The following is a 20,745-nucleotide window of genomic DNA, read 5'->3' on the forward strand; positions in this document are numbered from 1 at the left end:
TTGGGGGATTTTGGGGGGGTTTTAGAGAGGTCGGGCCCCGTTCTGGGAGCTCTGGGGGGATTTTGGGGGGTCCCGACTCTTATTGGGGGGTCCTGGGGGGGTCTTGGGGGCAGAATTTGGGTCTGGGGGATCCTGGGGGGTCCCGGTGAAATTTGGGGAGGAGGTCCTGGTGAATTTTTGGGGTTTTTTGGGGGGGATTTTGGGGCAGATTTAGAGAGGTCGGGCCCCGTTCTGGGAGATCTGGGGGGGTTTTGGGGGGTCCCGACTCTTTATTGGGGGGTCCCGGGGGGTCCCAATTGGGGCTGGGGGATCCTGGGGGTCCCTCTGGAAATTTGGGGAGGGGTCCCGGGGAATTCTGGGGGGGGTTGGGGGTGGTTGGGAACCCTGGGGGGGTTTTAGGGGGGTCCCTGACCCGATTTTCGGGTTTCTAATCTCATTTTCGGGGGTCCCCTCCCCATTTTCGGGGATCCCATCCCCATTTTCAGGGGTTCCAATTTAATTTTCGGGGGTCCCAAACCAAATTTTGGGGGTCCCATCCCCATTTTTTGGGGTCCCTGACCCAGTTTCGCGGGTCCCATCCCCGTTTTTGGGTTCCCTGTCCTAATTTCGGGATTCCCATCCCCGTTTTTTGGGGTCCCATCCCCATTTCTGGGGGTCCCATCCCCATTTCTGGGGGTCCCCTCCCCAATTTCGGGGCTCTCTGACTCATTTGAGGATCCCATCCCCATTTTTTTAAGTCTCCTCCCCATTTTCGGGGTCCCCTCCCATTTTTGGGGTCTCTGACCCTTTTCTGGGGGTCCCTGACCCATTTTTGGGGTCCCAATCTCATTTCTGGGGTTCCCCTCCCCAATTTCGGGGCTCCCTAACCCATTTTTGGGGTTCCCATCCCCATTTTTTGGGGTCCCTGTCCCATTTTTTGGGTGTCCCATCCCCATTCTGGGGCGCCCTTCCCCATTTTGGGGGGTCCTCTCCCCATTTTCGGGTTCCCAATCCAATTTTCGGGGGTTCCTGACCCATTTCTGGGGTTCCCAATCCCATTTTTGGGGTCCCTGACCCGTTTCCTGACCCATTTTCGGGATTCCCAATCCCATTTTTTGGGTTCCCTGTCCCCATTTTTTGTGTCCCAATCCCATTTTTGTGTCCCAATCCCATTTTTGTGTCCCTGACCCATTTTTGGGGTTCCCAATCCTATTTTTGGATTCCCTGTCCCCATTTCTGGGGGTCCCAATCCCATTTTCGGGTTCCCTAACCCATTTTCGGGATTCCCAATCCCATTTTTTGTGTCCCAATCCCATTTTTGGGGTTCCCAGCCCCATTTTTTGGGGTCCCTGACCCATTCCCTGACCCATTTTCGGGATTCCCAATCCCATTTTTTGTGTCCCAATCCCATTTTTTGGTGTCCCCTCCCCAATTTCGGGGTTCTCAATCCCATTTTTGTGTCCCAATCCCATTTCTGGGGTTCCCAATCCCATTTTTGGTGTCCCAATCCCATTTCTGGGGTTCCCAATCCCATTTTTTTGTGTCCCAATCCCATTTTTTTGTGTCCCAATCCCATTTTTGTGTCCCAATCCCATTTTTTTGTGTCCCAATCCCATTTTTTGTGTCCCCTCCCCATTTTTGTGCCCCAGGCTCTCGGCAGCTCCTGCAGGACGCTCTGGATCCTCCCCGGCTCCGAGCCCAGCAGCTCCTGGGGGTCCTGCAGAGCCCCCTCTTCCAGGCACTGATCGGTATGGGGGAAATTTGGGGAAAAAATGGGAAATTTGGGTAATTCTGGGGGATTTTGGGTGATTTTGGGTAATTCTGGGCGATTTTGGGGGGGTTGATTGGGATTTTTGGGTAATTTTTGGTAATTTTGAGGGATTTTGGGTCATTTTGGGGGGATTTGGGAGGTCCTGCAGAGCCCCCTGTTCCAGGCTCTGATTGGTACGGGGGGAATTTGGGGGAAATTTGGGGAATTCTGGGTCATTTTGGGGGATTTTGGGGGGATTTGGGGGGGTTTGATTGGGAATTTTGGGTCATTTTGGGTCATTTTGGGGTCCTGCAGAGCCCCCTGTTCCAGGCATTGATCGGTATGGGGGAAATTTGGGGGAAATTTGGGAATTTTTGGGTCATTTTGGGGTCCTGCAGAGCCCCCTGTTCCAGGCCCTGATTGGTATGGGGGAAATTCGGGAAATTTGGGGGAAATTTGGGGGATTTTGGGTCATTTTGGGTCATTTTGGGGAATTTTGGGGGGGTTTAATTGGGATTTTGGGGTGATTTGGGGCGATTTTTGGGGGGGTTGATTGGGATTTTTGGGTAATTTTTGGTAATTTTGGGGGATTTTGGGTGATTTAGGGATTTTTGGGGGGTCCTGCAGAGCCCCCTGTTCCAGGCATTGATTGGTACGGGGGGATTTTGGGGAAAAAATGGGAAATTTTGGGTAATTCTGGGGGATTTTTGGGGTCCTGCAGAGCCCCCTGTTCCAGGCATTGATTGCTATGGGGGGATTTTGGGGGAAATTCGGGGGATTTTGGGTCATTTTGGGAAATTTTGGGGGGGTTGATTGGGATTTTTGGGGGATTTTTGATGATTTGGGGAGGTTTTGGGGGTCCTGCAGAGCCCCCTGTTCCAGGCATTGATTGGTATGGGGGGAAATTTGGGGAAAAAATGGGAATTTTGGGTAATTTTGGGGGATTTGGGGGGTTTGATTGGGATTTTTGGGTAATTTTTGGTAATTTTGGGGGATTTTGGATGATTTAGGGATTTTGGGGGGTCCTGCAGAGCCCCCTGTTCCAGGCTCTGCTCGGTACGAGGGAAATTTGGGAAATTTGGGGGAAATTTGGGGGATTTTGGGTCATTTTGGGTAATTCTGGGGAATTTTTGAGTGGGGTTAATTGGGATTTTTGGGTCATTTTGGGAAATTTTGGGGGATTTTCGGGGATTTTGAGTGGGATTTTTGGTGATTTGGAGCAATTTTGAGGAGTTTTTGGGGAGCTTGAGTGGGATTTTTGGGGGATTTTGGAGCAATTTTGACGATTTTTGGGATGTTTTGAGTGGGATTTTGGTGGGATTTGGGGAATTTGGGTTTTTTGGGGATTTTTGGGGGGTTCTGGGGGGATTTTTTGGGGAATTTTGGGATTTTCTGGGGATTTTGGGTGGGATTTGGGGAATTTGGGTTTTTTGGGGATTTTTGGGGGGGTCTCACCCCCTTTTTTCCCCTCCCCAGACATCCAGGAGAGCTACGAGAGCTCCGTCAGCGGCCCCAGGCCCAGGGTAACAAAAACCCCAAAAAAACCCAAAATTCACCTAAAAAAACCCCAAAAATTCACACAAAATCCACCTAAAAAATAAAAAAAAATTCACATAAAAATCCACCCCAAAAAACCCCAAAATTCACCCAAAAAAACCCCAAAATTCACCTAAAAAAACCCCAAAAATTCACCCAAAATCCACCTAAAAATCCAAAAAAATTCACATAAAAATCCACCCCAAAATCCACCCAAACCCCCACAAAATCCACCCCAAAAAACCCCAAAATCCACACCAAATCCACCCAAAAAAACCCAAAAATTCACACAAAAACCCAAAAAATCCACCCCAAATTCCCCCAAAAATTTACCCCAAAATCCACCCCAAAAAAACCCCAAAATTCCTCAAAATTCACCCCCAAATCCCCCGAAAATTCACACAAAAATCCACCCCAAAATCCCTCAAAATCCACCATAAAATCCCCCAAAATAACCAAAATCCACCCAAAAAACCCCAAAATCCACCCAAAAAAAACCCCAAAAAATCCCAAAATCCACCCTAAAAAACCCCAAAATCCACCCAAAATCCCCCCTAAAAAAACCCCAAAAAATCCCAAAATCCACCCAAAAAATCCCCTCAAATCCCCCCAAAAATCCAACAAAAAAACCCAAAAATCCCCTCAAAAAACCCCAAAATCCTCACCATAAAATCCCAAATCCAACCAAAATTCCCCCAAAATCCACCGGAAAAAAAAATCCCAAAAATCCCAAAATCCCCCGAGCCCCTCCCCCCCCTCCCAGCCCCTCCCCCTCCCGCCCCTCCCCCCCCGCGCCGCCGCCGCTTCCCCCCAAAATCCCAAAATTCCCCCCTAAAAATCCCTAAAATTCTCCCCCAAACATCCCAAAATCCCCCAAATTTTCCCCTTAAAAAAATCCCAAAATCCCGAATTTCCTCCCCAAAAATCCCGAATTTCCTCCCCAAAAAAATCCCAAAATCCCGAATTTTCCCCTTAAAAAAAATCCCCAAAATCCCGAATTTCCTCCCCAAATCCCTCCCGAAATTCCCGATTTTTCCCCTCCAAAAAATCCCAAAAATCCCAAATTTTGCCCCAAAATCCCAAAAATCCCAAATCCCGAATTTACCCCAAAAATCCCCAAATTTCCCCCCCAAAATTCCCAATTTTTCCCCCCCAAAATCCCAAATCCCGGCGCTCCAGAAGCCCCCGGAGCCTTCATCCCTCCCCTCCCCCTCCTCATCCTCATCCTGAGCCTTCATCTTCATCATCCTCATCATCCTCATCCTTTTCTTCATCTTCATCCTCCTCATCCTCATCCTGAGCCTTCATCCTCTTCATCCTCATCTTCCTCTCGAGCCTTCATCTTCATCTTCATCCTCATCCTCATCCTCCTCCTCATCTTCATCTTCCTCTCATCCTCCTCCCCCGAGCCTTCATCCCCTCCCGGCTCCCTCCTCACCCTCATCTTCATCTTCCTCCTGAGCCTTCCTCCCCTCCCGGTTCCATCCTCATCTTCATCCCGAGCCTTCATCTTCATCCTCCTGCTCATCCTCATCTTCCTCCCCTCCCGCTTTTCTTCCTCCTCCTCCTGAGCCTTCATCCCCTCCCGGTTCCATCCTCATCCTCATCTTCATCTTCCTCCCCCTTTTCTTCCTCCCGAGCCTTCATCCTCATCCTCCTCTTCCCCTCCCCCTTTTCCTCCTCCTCATCCTCCTCCCCCCGAGCCTTCATCCTCACCCGGTTCCATCCTCATCCTCATCTTCCTCCCCTCCCGGTTCCATCCTCTTCCTCTCGAGCCTTCATCCTCATCTTCCTGCTCATCCTCATCTTCCTCCCCTCCCCCGAGCCTTCCTCCCTTCCCTGCTCCCTCCTCACCCTCATCTTCATCTTCCTCCTGAGCCTTCATCCCCTCCCGGTTCCATCCTCATCCTCATCTTCATCTTCCTCCTCCTTTTCTTCCTCCTCTTCCTCCCGAGCCTTCATCCTCATCCTCCTCTTCCCCTCCCCCTTTTCCTCCTCCTCTTTCCGAGCCTTCCTCCCCTCCCGGCTCCATCCTCATCCTCACCCCGAGCCTTCATCCTCATCCTCATCCTCCCCTCCCCCTTTTCCTCCTCATCCTCCTCCCCCGAGCCTTCATCCCCTCCCGGTTCATCCTCATCCTCATCTTCATCTTCCTCCCCGTTTTCTTCCTCCTCTTCCTCCCGAGCCTTCATCCTCACCCGGTTCCATCCTCATCTTCATCTTCATCTTCCTCCTGAGCCTTCCTCCCCTCCCGGTTCCATCCTCCTCTTCCTCCCGAGCCTTCATCCTCATCCTCCTCCTCCCCTCCCCCTTTTCCTCCTCCTCTTCCCGAGCCTTCCTCCCCTCTCGGCTCCATCCTCATCCTCATTTTCCTCTCGAGCCTTCATCTTCCTCCTCCTCCCCTCCCCCTTTTCCTCCTCATCCTCCTCCTCCCCCGAGCCTTCATCCTCACCCGGTTCCATCCTCATCCTCATCCTCATCTTCCTCCTCATCTTCCTCCTCATCCTCATCTTCCTCCCCTCCCGGCTCCATCCTCATCTTCCTCCCGAGCCTTCATCTTCCTCCTCCTCCCCTCCCCCTTTTCCTCCTCCTCTTTCCGAGCCTTCATCCCCTCCCTGCTCCATCCTCATCCTCATCTTCCTCCCCTCCCCCTTTTCTTCTTCCTCTTCCTGAGCCTTCCTCCCCTCCCGGCCCCATTCTCATCTTCATCCCGAGCCTTCATCCTCCTCCTCATCCTCATCTTCCTCCCCTCCCCGTTCCATCTTCATCTTCCTTCCGAGCCTTCATCCTCATCTTCATCCCCTCCCCCTTTTCCTCCTCCTCCTCTTCCTGAGCCTTCCTCCCTTCCCTGTTCCATCCTCATCTTCCTCCTCCCCCGAGCCTTCCTCCCCTCCGGCTCCCTCTTCTTCCTCCCGGCTCCGCATCCTCGCTCCTTCATCTTCATCTTCATCTTCCTCCTCCTCTTCCCGAGCCTTCCTCCCCTCCCGGCTCCATCCTCATCCTCCCGGCTCCGCATCCTCGCTCCTTCCTCCTCCTCTTCCCGAGCCTTCCTCCCTTCCCGCATCTTCCTCCTCCTCCCGCTGCTCCTCCTCTTCCTCCTCCCCCCCCGGGGGTTCCTTCATCTTCCTCCTCCTCCTCCTTCATCCCCTCGGCTCCTTCATCTTCCTCTTCCTCCTCCTCCCGGTCCCTCCTCCCGGGCCTTCCTCCTCCCCCCGCTCCTCCTCCTCCTCCTCCTCCTCCCGCTCTTCCTCCCTTCCCGCTGCCGCATCTTCCTCCTCCTCTTCCTCCTCCTCCTCCTCCCCCCCAGATCTTCATCCCCTCCATCCTCCTCCTCCTCCTCCTTCATCCCCTCCTCCTCCCGAGCCTTCATCCCTCCATCCTCATCCTCCATCCCCTCCATCCTCATCCTCCTTCATCTTCCTCCTCCTCCTCCCCGCACCGAGCCTTCATCCCTTCATCCCCTCCATCCTCATCCTCATCTTCCTCCCGCTTCTTCATCTTCCTCCTCATCCTCCTCCTCCCCCGAGCCTTCCTCACCCCATCCCCTCCCTCCTCATCCTCCTCCCCCGAGCCTTCATCCCTGCATCCTCTCCATCCTCCTCTTCCTCTCGAGCCTTCATCCCTGCATCCCCTCCATCCTCATCCTCATCCTCCTCCCACTCCTTCATCTTCCTCCTCCCCCGAGCCTTCATCCCTGCATCCTTCTCCTCCTCTTCCTCCTCCTCGCTCCATCCCTCCTCCCCCTCCTCCTGGGCCTTCATCCCCCCCTCTTTTCCATCCTCCTCCTCCTCCTGAGCCTTCATCCCTTCATCCTCCTCCGTCTCCTGAGCCTTCATCCCTTCATCCTCTCCATCCTCATCCTCCCTCTTTTCCATCCTCCTCCTCCCGAGCCTTCATCCCTTCATCCTCTCCATCCTCCTCTTCCTCCCCCCCGTTTTTCCCTCCCCCTCCTCCCCCTCTCCCGAGCCTTCCTCCCCCTCCTCCCCCTCTCCTGAGCCTTCCTCCCCCTCCTCCTCCTCCTCCTCTCCATCCTCCCCCTCCCGAGCCTTCCTCCCCTCCCCCTCGCCCTCCTCCTCCTCCTCCTCGCTCGGGCCCCCCCGGCCCATGAGCGGCCGCCATGGATTGTTTGTGCATCGTCACCACCAAGGTACCGAACCCGGGGGGATTCGCCCCAAAACCGCCGGGGGGATCCGGGGGGGGTCCTGGGGAGGGTCCGGGGGGGTCCTGGGGGGGTCCTGGGGGGTCCTGGGGGGGTCCTGGAGGGGTTTTGGGGGGTTTGGGGGGGGGATTTGGGGATTCTGGGGGGGTTTTGGGGGGTCCTGGAGGGGGTTTGGGGGATGCCTGGAGGGATTTTGGGGGGTCCCAGGGGGATTTTGGGGGGTCCTGGAGGGGTTTTGGGGGGTCCTGGAGGGATTTTGGGGGGTCTTGTGGGGATTTTGGGGGGTCCTGGGGGGGTTCCGGAGAGATTTTGGGGGGTCTGGAGGGAATTTGGGGGGGCCCAGGGGGGTTTTAGGGGGGTCTGGGGGATGCTGGAGGGGGGCAGAAGGATTCTGGGGGGGGTCTGGAGAGATTTTGGGGGGTCCTGAGGGGGATTTGGGGGGTCCTGAGGGGGATTTGGGGGGGATTTGGGGGGTCCTGAGGGGATTTTGGGGAGATTTGGGGGGTCCTGAGGGGGATTTGGGGGGTCCTGAGGGGATTTGGGGGGTCCTGAGGGGGATTTGGGGGGTCCTGAGGGGATTTTGGGGGGATTTGGGGGGTCCGGGGGTGATTTTGGGGGGATTTGGAGCCTTTTTGGGGGGTCCTGGGGGGCTCCGGGAAGATTCTGGGGGGGTCTTGGAGGATTTTGGGGGCTCCTGGGGGGCTCTGGAGGGGATTTGGGGGATCTTGGGGGGATTTTGGGGGGTCCTGGGGGGCTCCGGGTGAGATTTTTGGGGGAATTTGGGGCATTTTGGGGGGTCCTGAGGGGGTTTGGGGGCGGATTTTGGGGATTTTTTGGGGGGGTCCCGAATCCCCCTGGGTGTCCCCACCCCCCCCACGGTACCGGGATGGATTTGGGGATTTTTGGGGATTTTTTGGGGGTTTTTTGGGGGTGGGGGAGGGGCGGTGTCCCCCCAAATCTCGGGGGTGTCACCACGTGGCGGCCGCGGCGTTTCCATGGCAACGCGCGGGGGAGGGGACAGAGCACGTGGGGGCGGGGGGGGCCCGAAACCCGCCCGAAAATCCCAAAATTTGCCCCAAAAAACCCCAAAATCCATCCTAAACCTTCCTCTAAAACCCAAATCCCGCCTGAAAACCCCAAAATCCGCCCCAAAAAACCCCAAATCTGCCCCAAAAAACCCCAAAATCCACCCTAAACCTTCCTCTAAAACCCAAATCCGCCCCAAAACCCCAAAATCCGACCCAAAAAACCCCAAAATCAGCCCTAAACCCACTCAAAAACCCCAAATCCTCCTGAAAACGCCAAAATCCGCCCCAAAAAACCCCAAAATCCGCCCCAAAAAACCCCAAATCCTGCCCGAAAACCCCAAAATCTGCCCAAAAAAACCCCAAAATCCATCCTAAACCCTCCCAAAATACCTAAATCCTCCCAAAAACCCCAAAATCCGCCCCAAAAAACCCCAAAATCAGCCCTAAACCCACTCAAAAACCCCAAATCCTGACTGAAATCCCCCAAACCCGCCCCAAAACCCCAAAATCCGACCCAAAAAACCCCAAAATCCGCCCTAAACCCACTCAAAAATCCCAAATCCTGCCGAAAACCCCAAAATCTGCCCCAAAATCTGCCCTAAACCCTCCCAAAATACCCAAATCCTCCCTAAAAACCCCCAAACCCTCCCGAAAACCCCAAAATCCTCCCTAAAAACCCCAAAATCCATCCTAAACCTTCCTCTAAAATCCAAATCCTCCCGAAAACCCAAAATCTGCCCCAAAATCTGCCCTAAACCCTTCCATAAACCCCAAATCCTGACTGAAACCCCCCAAATCCGACCCAAAACCCCAAACCCGCCCCAAAAAACCCCAAATCTGCCCCAAAACCCTCCTCTAAAATCCAAATCCTCCTGAAAACCCCAAAATCCGCCCCAAAAAAAACCCAAATCCATCCTAAACCCTCCCAAAAAACCCAAATCCTGCCTGAAAACCCCCAAATCCACCCCAAAAAACCCCAAATCCGCCCCCAAAAACCCCAAAATCCATCCTAAACCCACTCAAAAACCCCAAACCCTCCCGAAAACCCCAAAATCCGCCTCAAAAAACCCCAAAATCCGCCCTAAACCTTCCCAAAAATCCAAAACCCTTCAAAAAACCCCAAAATCCGTCCCAAAATCTGCCCTAAACCCTCCCAAAATACCCAAATCCTCCCTAAAAACCCCCAAACCCTCCCGAAAACCCCAAAATCTGCCCAAAAAACCCCAAAATCCACCCTAAACCCACTCAAAAATCCAAAATCCTCCCGAAAATCCCAAAATCCGACCCAAAAAACCCCAAAATCCACCCTAAATCCACTCAACAACCCCAAAACCCTCCCGAAAACCTCAAAATCCGCCCCAAAAAAACCCAAATCTGCCCCAAAATCTGCCCTAAACCCTCCCAAAAAACCTCAAATCTCACCCGAAAACCCCAAAATCTGCCCCAAAATCCCCAAAATCCTCCAGAAAACCCCAAAATCCGCCCCAGAAACCCCCAAAATCCACCCTAAATCCTCCCAAAAACCCCAAATCTCACCCGAAAACCCCAAAATCTGCCCCAAAATCCGCTCTGAAAACCTCTAAAAAGCCCAAATCCCCCCCAAAAATCCCAAATCCTGCCTGAAAACCCCAAAATCCGGCCCCAAAACACCAAATCCTGCCCAAAAACCCCAAAATCCACCCCCTAACTACCAAAATCTGCCTTTAAAAACCCCAAAATACCCAAATCTGACCCAAAACCCCAAAATCCGCCCCAAAATCTGCCCTAAACCCCTCTCAAAAAATCCAAATCCCGCCTGAAAACCCAAAAATCGGCCCTAAAAAAACCCCAACCCCCCAAAATCGGCCCTAGAAATCCCCAAAATCTGCCCTGAAAATCCCTCAAATCCCCAAAATCGGCCCTAAATCCCCCAAACACCCCAAAATCGGCTCTAAAAACCCCCAAATCCACCCTGAACTCCCCCAAAATTTACCCTGAAAATCCTAAAACCGCCCAGAAATCGGCCCCAAAACCCCAAAATTTGCCCTAAACCCCCCAAAATTGGCATTAAAAAATTAAAATTCCCAAAATCGACCTCAAACCCCTCCAAAAAAATCCCAAATTAACCCAAATTCAGCCCTAAAAACCCAAAATCAGCCCTAAAAAACCCAAATCCCCAAAGCTGGGACTTCAAACCTCAAAATGCCCCAGAATGCCCCAAAATGCCCCAAAATGTCCCAAATCAGCCCCAAATTTCCCCAAAATTGGCCCCAAATCTGCCCTGAGAGCCCCAAAATCTCCTAAACCAGGTCCCAAAGCCCCAAAATCCCCCAAAATCTGCCCCAAAATCTCCCAAAATTAACCCCAAAATCCCCCAAAAATAAACTCCAAATCCCCAAAATCCCCCAAAATCTGCCCCAAATCCCCCAAAATCCATCCCAAATTCCCCAAAAATCAACTCCAAATCCCCAAAATCTGCCAAAATTGGCTCCAAATCCGTCCAAATCTGCCCTAAAATCCGCCAAAATCAACCCCAAAATCCCCAAAATCTGCCCCAAATTTGCCTTAAATCCTCAAAATTCCCCCAAAATCCCCAAAATTTGCCCCAAATCTGCCCCCAAACCCCAAAATTTGGCCCTAAATGGCCCAAAGAGCCCCAAAATCCCCCAAAATTGGCCCCAAAATTCAACTGAAATCCCCCAAATTCACCTGAAATCCCAAAAAATTCACCTGGAATCTCAAAAATCTTCCTGAAATCCCCAAAATTCACCTGAAATTCCCCAAAATTCACCTGAGCATTATAAAATTCACCTGGAATTCCACAAAATTCACCTGAATTCCTCCAAAATTTACCTGAAATTCCTCAAAATTCACCTGAGCATTACAAAATTCACCTGAAATTTGGCCCTAAATTCACCTGAAATCCCCAAATTAATTTGAACTCCCCCAAAATTCACCTGAAATTCCCCAAAATTCACCCGAAAAACCCCAAAATTAATTTGAAATCCCCCAAAATTCTCCTGAAATTCCCAAAATTCACCTGAAAATCCCCAAAATTCACCTGAACCTCCCAAAATTCACCTGAAATCCCCCAAAATTCACCTGAAAATCCCCAAAATTCACCCGAAAAACCCCAAATTAATTTGAACTCCCCCAAAATTCACCTGAAATTCCCCAAAATTCACCTGAACTTCCCCAAAATTCACCCGAAAAACCCCAAATTAATTTGAAATTCCCCAAAATTCACCTGAAATTCCCCAAAATTCACCTGAGCATTATAAAATTCACCTGAAAATCCCCAAAATTCACCTGAAATCCCCCCAAATTTACCTGAAATCCCCCAAAATTCCCCCGAATTCCCCAACCCCCTCAGCTCGGGCCTGGCCTGCCCGGAGCTGCCGGAAGCTCCGAACTGGGCCCAAACCCCCTCAAAATTCCCCCAAAATTCCCCCGAATCTCCCCAAAACCCCCCCAAAATTCCACCCCCCGCCCCCCTCCTCCTTTTCACCCCCGACTTCCCCTCAGGAATCCCCGAATTCCCCCGAAATTCCCCCAAAATCCCCCCAAAAATCCCCCCAAAATTCTCCCCAAATTCCCCCTCCCGCCATTCCCACGCCGTTGCCGCGGCAACCAAGCCCCGCCCCCTCCTCTCCCCCCGTTGCCCCGGCAACGCCTTCCCGCGCTCGTTGCCGTGGCAACGCCGCGCCAAAAGCGGAGGCCCCGCCCACTCAGCCCCTCCCACGTGACCGCGGGGTGGCGCGCGTTGCCATGGGGACGGCGAGGGGGCGGGGCTTGCGTGAGGGGAAAGGGGCGGGGCTGCAGAGGGCGGGTTCGGCGGGGTCAGGCCGGGACAGGGGAGCGCTGATTTTAAAGAAATTAAAATCACAGCTACGGGGGCGGGGGGGTCCTGAGGTCCCTCTGGGGGGTGCTGAGGGGGTCCTGGGGGTCTTCGCATTTTTGGAGTTGATTGCGGGTCTTGGTTGTGTTTTTTGGGGGTGGCTCTGGGCTCCTGAGGGGATACTCAGGTGGTTTTGGGGGGTCCTGGGGGAGTTTGGAGGTCCTGGTGCTCCTCGAGATGGTTTTGGGGGTCTCTCTGGTCTCTATGGTTTGGGGTCTTCCTATGACCATGAGGGTCTCTCTGTCCCCCTCGGAGGTCTCTCTATGACCCTGGAGGTCCTGGGGGTCTCTCCAGGCCCCTCTCTATGATTTGGGGTCTCTCTTTTCCCCTCGGGGGTCTCTCTATGATTTGGGGTTTGTCTGTGGTTTGGGGTCTCTCCAGGCCCCTCTCTATAATTTGGGGTCTCTCTATGATTTGGGGTCTCTCTGTGATTTGGGGTCTCTCTGATTTGGGGTCTCTCTGTGATTTGGGGTCTCTCTGATTTGGGGTCTCTGTGATTTGGGGTCTCTCTGTGATTTGGGGTCTCTCTGATTTGGGGTCTCTCTGTGATTTGGGGTCTCTCTGATTTGGGGTCTCTCTGTGATTTGGGGTCTCTCTGTGATTTGGGGTCTCTGTGATTTGGGGTCTCTCTCTGTGACCCTGGGGGTCTCTCCAGGCCCCTCTCTATAATTTGGGGTCTCTCTCTGATTTGGGGTCTCTCTCTGATTTGGGGTCTCTCTGTGATTTGGGGTCTCTCTGGGCCCCTCTCTATAATTTGGGGTCTCTGTGATTTGGGGTCTCTCTATAATTGGAGGTCTCTCTGATTTGGGGTCTCTCTTATTTGGGCTCTCTGCATGATTTGGGATCTCTCTCTGATTTGGGGTCTCTCTGATTTGGGGTCTCTCTGGGACCATCTCCATGTTTTAGGGTCTCTCTGTCCCCCCCGGGGGTCTCTCTCTGATTTGGGGTCTCTCTGTGACCCTGGGGGTCTCTCTATAATTTGGGGTCTCTCTCTGATTTGGGGTCTCTCTGTGACCCTGAGGGGGTCTCTCTGTGATTTGGGGGTCTCTCTAGGATCCTCTCCATGATTTGGGGTCTCTCTATAATTTAGGGTCTCTCTCTGATTTGGGGTCTCTCTGTCCCCCTCGGGGGTCTCTCTGTGACCCTGGGGGTCTCTTCAGGCCCGTCTCTATGACGCTGGAGGTCCTGGGGGTCTCTCTGTGACTCTGGGGGTCTCTGTGATTTGGGGTCTCTCTGGGACCCTCTCTATAATTTGGGGTCCCTTTGTGATTTGGGGTCTCTCTCTGATCTGGGGTCTCTGTCCCCCCCAGGGTCTCTCCATGATTTGGGGTCTCTCTATAATTTGAGGTCTCTCTGTGATCTGGGGTTTCTCTGTGATTTGGGGTCTCTCTGTCCCCCTCGGGGGTCTCTCTATGACCCTGGAGGTCCTGGGGGTGTCTCCAGGCCCCTCTCTATGATTTGGGGTCTCTCTATGATTTGGGGTCTCTCCATGATTTGGGGTCTCCAGAACCCTCTCTATAATTTGGGGTCTCTCTGTGATTTGGGGTCTCTCTGTGATTTGGGGTCCCTCTGTGATTTGGGGTCTCTCTGTGATTTGGGGTCTCTCTATGATTTGTGGTCTCTCTCTGATTTGGGGTCTCTGTTTGATTTGGGGTCTCTCTGTGATTTTGGGGTCTCTATGACCCTGGGGGTCTCTCTCTGATCTGGCGTCTCTGCCCCCCCCCGGGGGTCTCTCTGTCATTTGGGGTCTCTCTGTAATTTGGATTCTCTCTGTGATTTGGGGTCCCTCTGTGATTTGGGGTCTCTCTGTCCCCCTCGGGGGTCTCTCTATGACCCTGGAGGCCCTGGGGGTCTCTCTGTGTCCCTGGGGGGTCTCTCTCTGATCTGGGGTCTCTCTGTGGTTTGGGGTCTCTCTATAATTTGGGGTCTCTGTCCCCCCCTGGGGGTCTCTCTGTGACCCTCTCTATAATTTGGGGTCTCTCTGTGATTTGGAGTCTCTCTGACACCTTGGGGGTCTCTCTATGATTTGGGGTCTCTCTATGACCCTGGGGGGGTCTCTGTGCCCCTCTCTATGACCCTGGAGGTCCTGGGGTCTCTCTGTGACCCTAGGGGTCTCTCTGGGACCCTGGGGGTCTCTCTGGGACCCTCTCTGTGATTTGGGATGTCTCCATGATTTGGGATCTCTCTGTGATTTGGGGTCTCTCCATGATTTGGGGTCTCTCTATGATTTGGGGTCTCTGTGATTTGGGGTCTCTCTGTGATTTGGGGTCTCTCTCTGATTTGGGGTCTCTCTGTGATTTGGGGTGTCTCTGGGACCCTCTCCATGATTTGGGGTCTCTCTATAATTTGGGGTCTCTCTGATTTGGGGTCTCTCTGTGATTTGGGGTCTCTCTCTGGTTTGGGGTCTCTCTGTGATTTGGGGTCTCTCTATAATTTGGGGTCTCTCTGGGCCCCTCTCTATAATTTGGGGTCTCTGTGATTTGGGGTCTCTCTGTGACCCTGGGGGTTTCTCTGATTTGGGGTCTCTCTGTCCCCCTCAGGGGTGTCTCTCTATGACCCTGGGGGTCTCTCTATAATTTGGGGTCTCTCTGTGACCCTGAGGGCCTCTCCAGGCCCATCTCTATGATTTGGGGTCTCTCTGTCCCCCTCAGGGGTCTCTCTGCCCCTTTTGGGGGTCTCTCTATGATCCTGGGTGTCTCTCCATGATTTGGGGTCTCCAGGACCCTCTCTGTGATTTGGGGCCTCTCTATAATTTGGGGTCTCTCTATGATTTGGGATCTCTTTGTGATTTGGGGTCTCTCTGTGATTTGGGGTCTCTCTATAATTTGAGGTCTCTCTGTGACCCTGGGGGTCTCTCTGGGACCCTCTCTCTGGTTTGGGGTCTCTCTCTGATCTGGGGTCTCTCTCTGATCTGGGGTCTCTGCCCCCCCCAGGGGTCTCTCCATGATCTGGGGTCTCTCTGTCCCCCTCGGGGGTCTCTCTATGACTCTGGGGGTCTCTCTGGGACCCTCTCTATAATTTGGGGTCTCTCTGATTTGGGGTCCCTCTATGATTTGGGGTCTCTCTGTAATTTGGGGTCTCTCTGTGATTTGGGGTCTCTGTGATTTGGGGTCTCTCCATGATTTGGGGTCTCTCCATGATTTGGGGTCTCTCTATAATTTGGGATCTCTCCGGGCCCCTCTCTATAATTTGGGGTCTCTCTGATTTGGGGTCTCTCTGTGATTTGGGGTCTCTCTGTGATTTGGGGTCTCTCTGTACCCCCCGGGGGTCTCTCTATGATTTGGGGTCTCCAGGACCCTCTCTATTATTTGGGGTCTCTCTGATTTGGGGTCTCTCTCTATAATTTGGGGTCTCTCCATGATTTGGGGTCTCTCTGTGACCCTGGGGGGGTCTCTGGGCCCCTCTCTGTGACCCTGGGCCCCTCTCCATGATTTGGGGTCTCTCTCTATTATTTAGGGTCTCTCTGATCTGGGGTCTCTGCCCCCCCAGGGGTCTCTCCATGACCCCGCCCCTCCCAGGGCATTTCTGTGGGGTCCCGAGGGGGGTCTCAGACCCCCCTTAGTGCCCCCCCCGCCCCTCCCCCGCCCCTTTATCCCCTCCCCTCCCCCTCCCGTTAATCCCCGTTAATCCCGGAGGCTCCGGGGGGGGGGTCCCGGGGCAGGGGGGGGGTCCCGGGGGGGGCCCCGGGGGGGCCGATGGCGGGAACGGCCCCGGCCCCGAACGCTCCGGGGGTCCCCAGGGGGGTCCCTCTGCCCGGGGGGGTCCCGGGGGGGGTCCCGGGGGTGTCCCCGGGGTGCGGGGGGGGGCCCCGGGGGGGTCCCGGGTGTTTCTCGCCGCTGCTCTGCCAGTGCCGGGTGGTCTGGAGGGACAGGAGCCTCTCGCTGGCCTTTGGCTGCAAGGTGGGACCGACTGGGAGCCACTGGGATGGACTGGGATGGACTGGGATGGACTGGGAGCCACTGGGAGGGGAGCTGGGGGAACTGGGATGGACTGGGAGGGGGCTCTGGAGGGACTGGAGCCTCTCGCTGGCCTTTGGCTGCAAGGTGGGACCGACTGGGGGCAACTGGGATGGACTGGGAGGCACTGGGATGGACTGGGAGGGGAGCTGGGGGGACTGGGATGGACTGGGATGGACTGGGAGGGGAGCTGGGGGGACTGGGATGGACTGGGATGGACTGGGAGGGACTGGGATGGACTGGGAGGGGATCTGGGGGGACTGGGAGCACTGGGACCAGGTCTGGAGGGACAGGAGCCTCTCGCTGGCCTTTGGCTGCAAGGTGGGACCGACTGGGAGCCACTGGGATGGACTGGGATGGACTGGGAGGCACTGGGAGCCACTGGGAGAGGAGCTGGGGGGACTGGGAGGGGATCTAGGGGGACTGGGATGGACTGGGAGCACTGGGAGGGGAGCTGGGGGGACTGGGATGGACTGGGATGGACTGGGAGGGGATCTCGGGGACTGGGATTGACTGAGATGGACTGGGAGGGGAGCTGGGGGGACTGGGATGGACTGGGAGCACTGGGAGGGGGCTGTGGAGGGACTGGAGCCTCTTGCTGGCCTTTGGCTGCAAGGTGGGACGGAGTGGGATGGACTGGGAGCCACTGGGATGGACTGGGAGCCACTGGGAGGGGATCTAGGGAGACTGGGATGGACTGGGAGGGGATCTAGGGGGACTGGGATGGACTGGGAGGGACTGGGATGGACTGGGAGCCACTGGGAGCCACTGGGATGGACTGGGAGGGGATCTAGGGGGACTGGGATGGACTGGGAGCACTGGGAGGGGGTCTGGAGGGACAGGAGCCTCTCACTGGCCTTTGGCTGCAAGGTGGGATGGACTGGGACGGACTGGGAGCCACTGGGATGGACTGGGAGGGACTGGGAGCCACTGGGATGGACTGGGAGGGACTGGGAGGGGAGCTGGGGGGACTGGGATGGGATCTAGGGGGACTGGGATGGACTGGGAGGGGGCTGTGGAGGGACTGGAGCCTCTTGCTGGCCTTTGGCTGCAAGGTGGGACCGACTGGGATGGACTGGGAGCCACTGGGATGGACTGGGAGGGACTGGGAGCCACTGGGAGGGGAACTGGGGGGACTGGGATGGACTGGGAGGGGATCTAGGGGGACTGAGATGGACTGGGATGGACTGGGAGGCACTGGGAGGGGAACTGGGGGGACTGGGATGGACTGGGATGGACTGGGATGGACTGGGAGGGGAGCTGGGGGCACTGGGATGGACTGGGATGGACTGGGAGGGGAGCTGGGGGAACTGGGATGGACTGGGAGGGGGTCTGGAGGGACAGGAGCCTCTCGCTGGCCTTTGGCTGCAAGGTGGGACGGACTGGGACGGACTGGGAGGGGATCTGGGAGGACTGGGATGGACTGGGAGCCACTGGGATGGACTGGGAGGGGATTTGGGGGGACTGGGATGGACTGGGAGGGGATTTGGGGGAACTGGGAGGGACTGGGAAGGGGAGCTGGGAGCACTGGGAGGTACTGGAGCCGCTCACTGGTGTTCGGTTGCAAGGTGGGATGGACTGGGATGGACTGGGATGGACTGGGAGCACTGGGAGCTCTGGGAACCTCACTGGAATATACTGGGAGCTGTGCCAGAACCGCACTGGGACCCCTCCAGTTCCATACTGGGAGCACTGGGACTCTCCCAGCTCCATACTGGGAGCACTGGGACCTCCCCAGCCCCGCCCAGTTCCAAACTGGGAGTGCTGGGATCATCTCAGTTCCATACTGGGACCCCCCCAGTTCCCCCAATTCCAAACTGGGACCCCCCCAGTCCCTCCCAGTCCCTCCCAGTTCCAAACTGGGCCCCCCCATTCCCGACCCAGTTTCCTCCCAGTCCCTCCCAGTTTAATCCCTTCCCAATCCCCGCTCCGGGCCTCAAATCCCAAACTGGGATTAACTGGGATTAACTGGGCAGAGCCCTCCCACCCCCTCATTTGCATAAATCGCTCTGAATTTGCATATCCCGCTTGCTGACCCTGCGTTAATTTGCATAAATCTGCATATTTGGGTGTTGATTTGCATAAATTTGCATTTCCCCAGAAATACCGGTACCAAGATGAGGACAGCCCCCCCCTGGAGCAGAGCCCCGCCCACCTGCCCAGCCAGGTAAGGCCACGCCCACTTCCGGCCACAGATCCCATATATGGGCATGGACACGCCCACTTCTGGCCGCAACACCCATATATGGGCATGGACACGCCCTCTTTTAGAGGCCGCACCCATTTCCGGTCATATCACCCATAAATGGGCATGGACACGCCCTATTTGAGGCCACGCCCACTTCCTGATACCTAATGTCCATGTATGGCCATGGACCACGCCCCCTTTTTGAGACCACACCCATTTCTGGTCACAACACCCATATATGGACATGGACACACCCTCTTTTTGAGACCACGCCCATTTCTGGTCACAGTGCCCATATATGGACATGGACACGCCCTCTTTTAGACACCACGCCTATTTCACGGCAAGACACGCCCAAATATGGGCAACGCCACGCCCCCTTTAGAGGCCACACCCCTTTTCCTAATGACTCCGCCCTTTTGGGGAGGCCACACCCACTGGGTGGTGATGCCACGGGGTCAGTGATGACGTCATAGGGCTCACAATGACGTCATAGGTGGGAGGTGACGTCACTGATGACGTCATTGGGGGAAATGGGGGGTTAGGGTGGGGGGAGGGGAATTTTGGGGGGAAATTTGGGGGAGAATTTGGGAATTTTGGGGGGAAAATTTGGGAAATTTGAGGGGAAATTTAAGGGAAATTTGGGAGAAATTTGGAAAATTTGAGGGAAATTTGGGAATTTGGGGAAAATTTGGGAAATTTGCGGGAAATTTAGGGGAAAAAATGGGAATTTTGAGGGAAAATTTGGGAAATTTGAGGCATTTTGGGGGAAAATTTGGGGAGAATTTGGGAAATTTGGGAGAAATTTGGGAAGAATTTGGGAAATTTGAGGGAAAATTGGGAATTTGAAGGATTTTTGGGGGAAAATTTAGGGAGAATTTGGGAAATTTGGGGGAAATTTGGATTTTTTGGGGGGATTTTCAGGGGGATTTTTGGGGGGATTTTTGGGGGGATTTGGGGATTTTTGGGGGGAAGTTTGGGGGATTTTTGGGGGGATTTTTGGGGGGATGTGGGGATGTTTTGGGGATTTTTGGGGGGATTTTGGGATTTTTTGGGGGGTTTGGGGGTCTCTGAGCTCTCCCCTCCCCCCCCAGGCCAACTCTCCCCCCGTCATCGTCAACACCGACACGCTGGAGGCGCCGGCCTACGTGAGCCAAAATAACCCAAATTCACCCCAAAATCACCCCAAAATTACCCCAAAATTCACCTCAAATCCACCCCAAAACTCCCTGAATCACCCCCAAAATTACCCAAAAATCCACCTCAAAATCACCCCCAAATCACCCCAAAATAGCCACAAAATCACCCCAAATTCACCCCAAAATTACCCAAAAATTCACCCAAATTCACCCCAAAATTACCCAAAAATCCACCTAAAATCCACCCCAAAATAGCCACAAATTCACCCCAAAATCACCCCAAATGCACCTCAAAATCACCCAAAAATTACCCAAAAATCCACCTAAAATCCACCTCAAATTCACCCCAAAATCACCCCAAATTCACCCCAAAATTACCCAAAAATCCACCCCAAAATGGCCACAAAATCACCCCAAAATCATCCCAAAATCACCCCAAATTCACCCCAAAATCCACCCCAAATTCACCCCAAAATCCACCCCAAATTAACCCCAAAATCACCCCAAAATTACCCAAAAATCCACCTAAAATCCACCCCAGAATGGCCACAAATCCACCCCAAAATCACCCCAAATTCACTCCAAAATGGCCACAAATTCACCCCAAAATCCACCCCAAAATGAAAAAAAATCCAGAAAAATCCCCCGAATTTCACCCCAAAATTACCCAAAAATTCACCCCAAAGTCCACCTCAAATCCACCTCAAAATGAAAAAAAAATCCAGAAAAATCCCCCCAAATTTACCCCAAATTCCACCCCAAAATAATCCCAAAATCACCCAAAATCCACCCCAAATTCACCCCAAAATTCATCCCAAAATTACCCCAAAATCCCCTAAGTCACACCCAAAATTACAAAAATTTTCACCCCCAAAATCCCTCAAATTCACCCCAAATTTCACCCCAAAAATCCAAAAATTCCAGAAAAATCCCCCCCAGATTCACCCCAAAATTCCCTGAAATTCCAACAAAACCCAGCTTGGAATCCCCAAAAAAATCCAACAAATTTCCCCCAAAGTCTCCCCAAAATTACCAAAAATTAACTCAAAATTCCTGAAAATTCTGGCAAAATCTCCCCAAAATTCACCCCAAAATCCATCCCAAAATTCCCTCAAAATCGCCCCAAAATTCCC

General features: G+C 53.9%; 2 protein-coding genes across 5 annotated transcripts in view; both read left to right on the forward strand.

Annotated features, from left to right (window-relative positions):
- Positions 1 to 3,256, forward strand: part of ACADVL (acyl-CoA dehydrogenase very long chain) — a 30,201-nt gene extending 26,945 nt beyond the window's left edge. The window contains exons 13-14 of the mRNA XM_033084262.2: positions 1,629 to 1,727; positions 3,252 to 3,256. Of these exons, the coding sequence (XP_032940153.1) occupies positions 1,629 to 1,727; positions 3,252 to 3,256 (104 nt within the window). The remainder of the gene's footprint in view (positions 1 to 1,628; positions 1,728 to 3,251) is intronic.
- Positions 3,257 to 7,287: 4,031 nt separating this feature from the next.
- Positions 7,288 to 20,745, forward strand: part of DLG4 (discs large MAGUK scaffold protein 4) — a 58,892-nt gene continuing 45,434 nt past the window's right edge. For all 4 annotated transcript variants that reach the window (XM_033084304.2, XM_033084300.2, XM_033084302.2 and 1 more), the window contains exons 1-3: positions 7,288 to 7,412; positions 18,387 to 18,452; positions 19,568 to 19,621. In XM_033084304.2, coding sequence (XP_032940195.1) covers positions 7,383 to 7,412; positions 18,387 to 18,452; positions 19,568 to 19,621 — 150 coding nt within the window. In that variant the 5' untranslated portion in view covers positions 7,288 to 7,382. The remainder of the gene's footprint in view (positions 7,413 to 18,386; positions 18,453 to 19,567; positions 19,622 to 20,745) is intronic.

Source organism: Catharus ustulatus, chromosome 37, assembly GCF_009819885.2.
Source record: "Catharus ustulatus isolate bCatUst1 chromosome 37, bCatUst1.pri.v2, whole genome shotgun sequence".
NCBI classification, from domain to species: domain Eukaryota; kingdom Metazoa; phylum Chordata; class Aves; order Passeriformes; family Turdidae; genus Catharus; species Catharus ustulatus.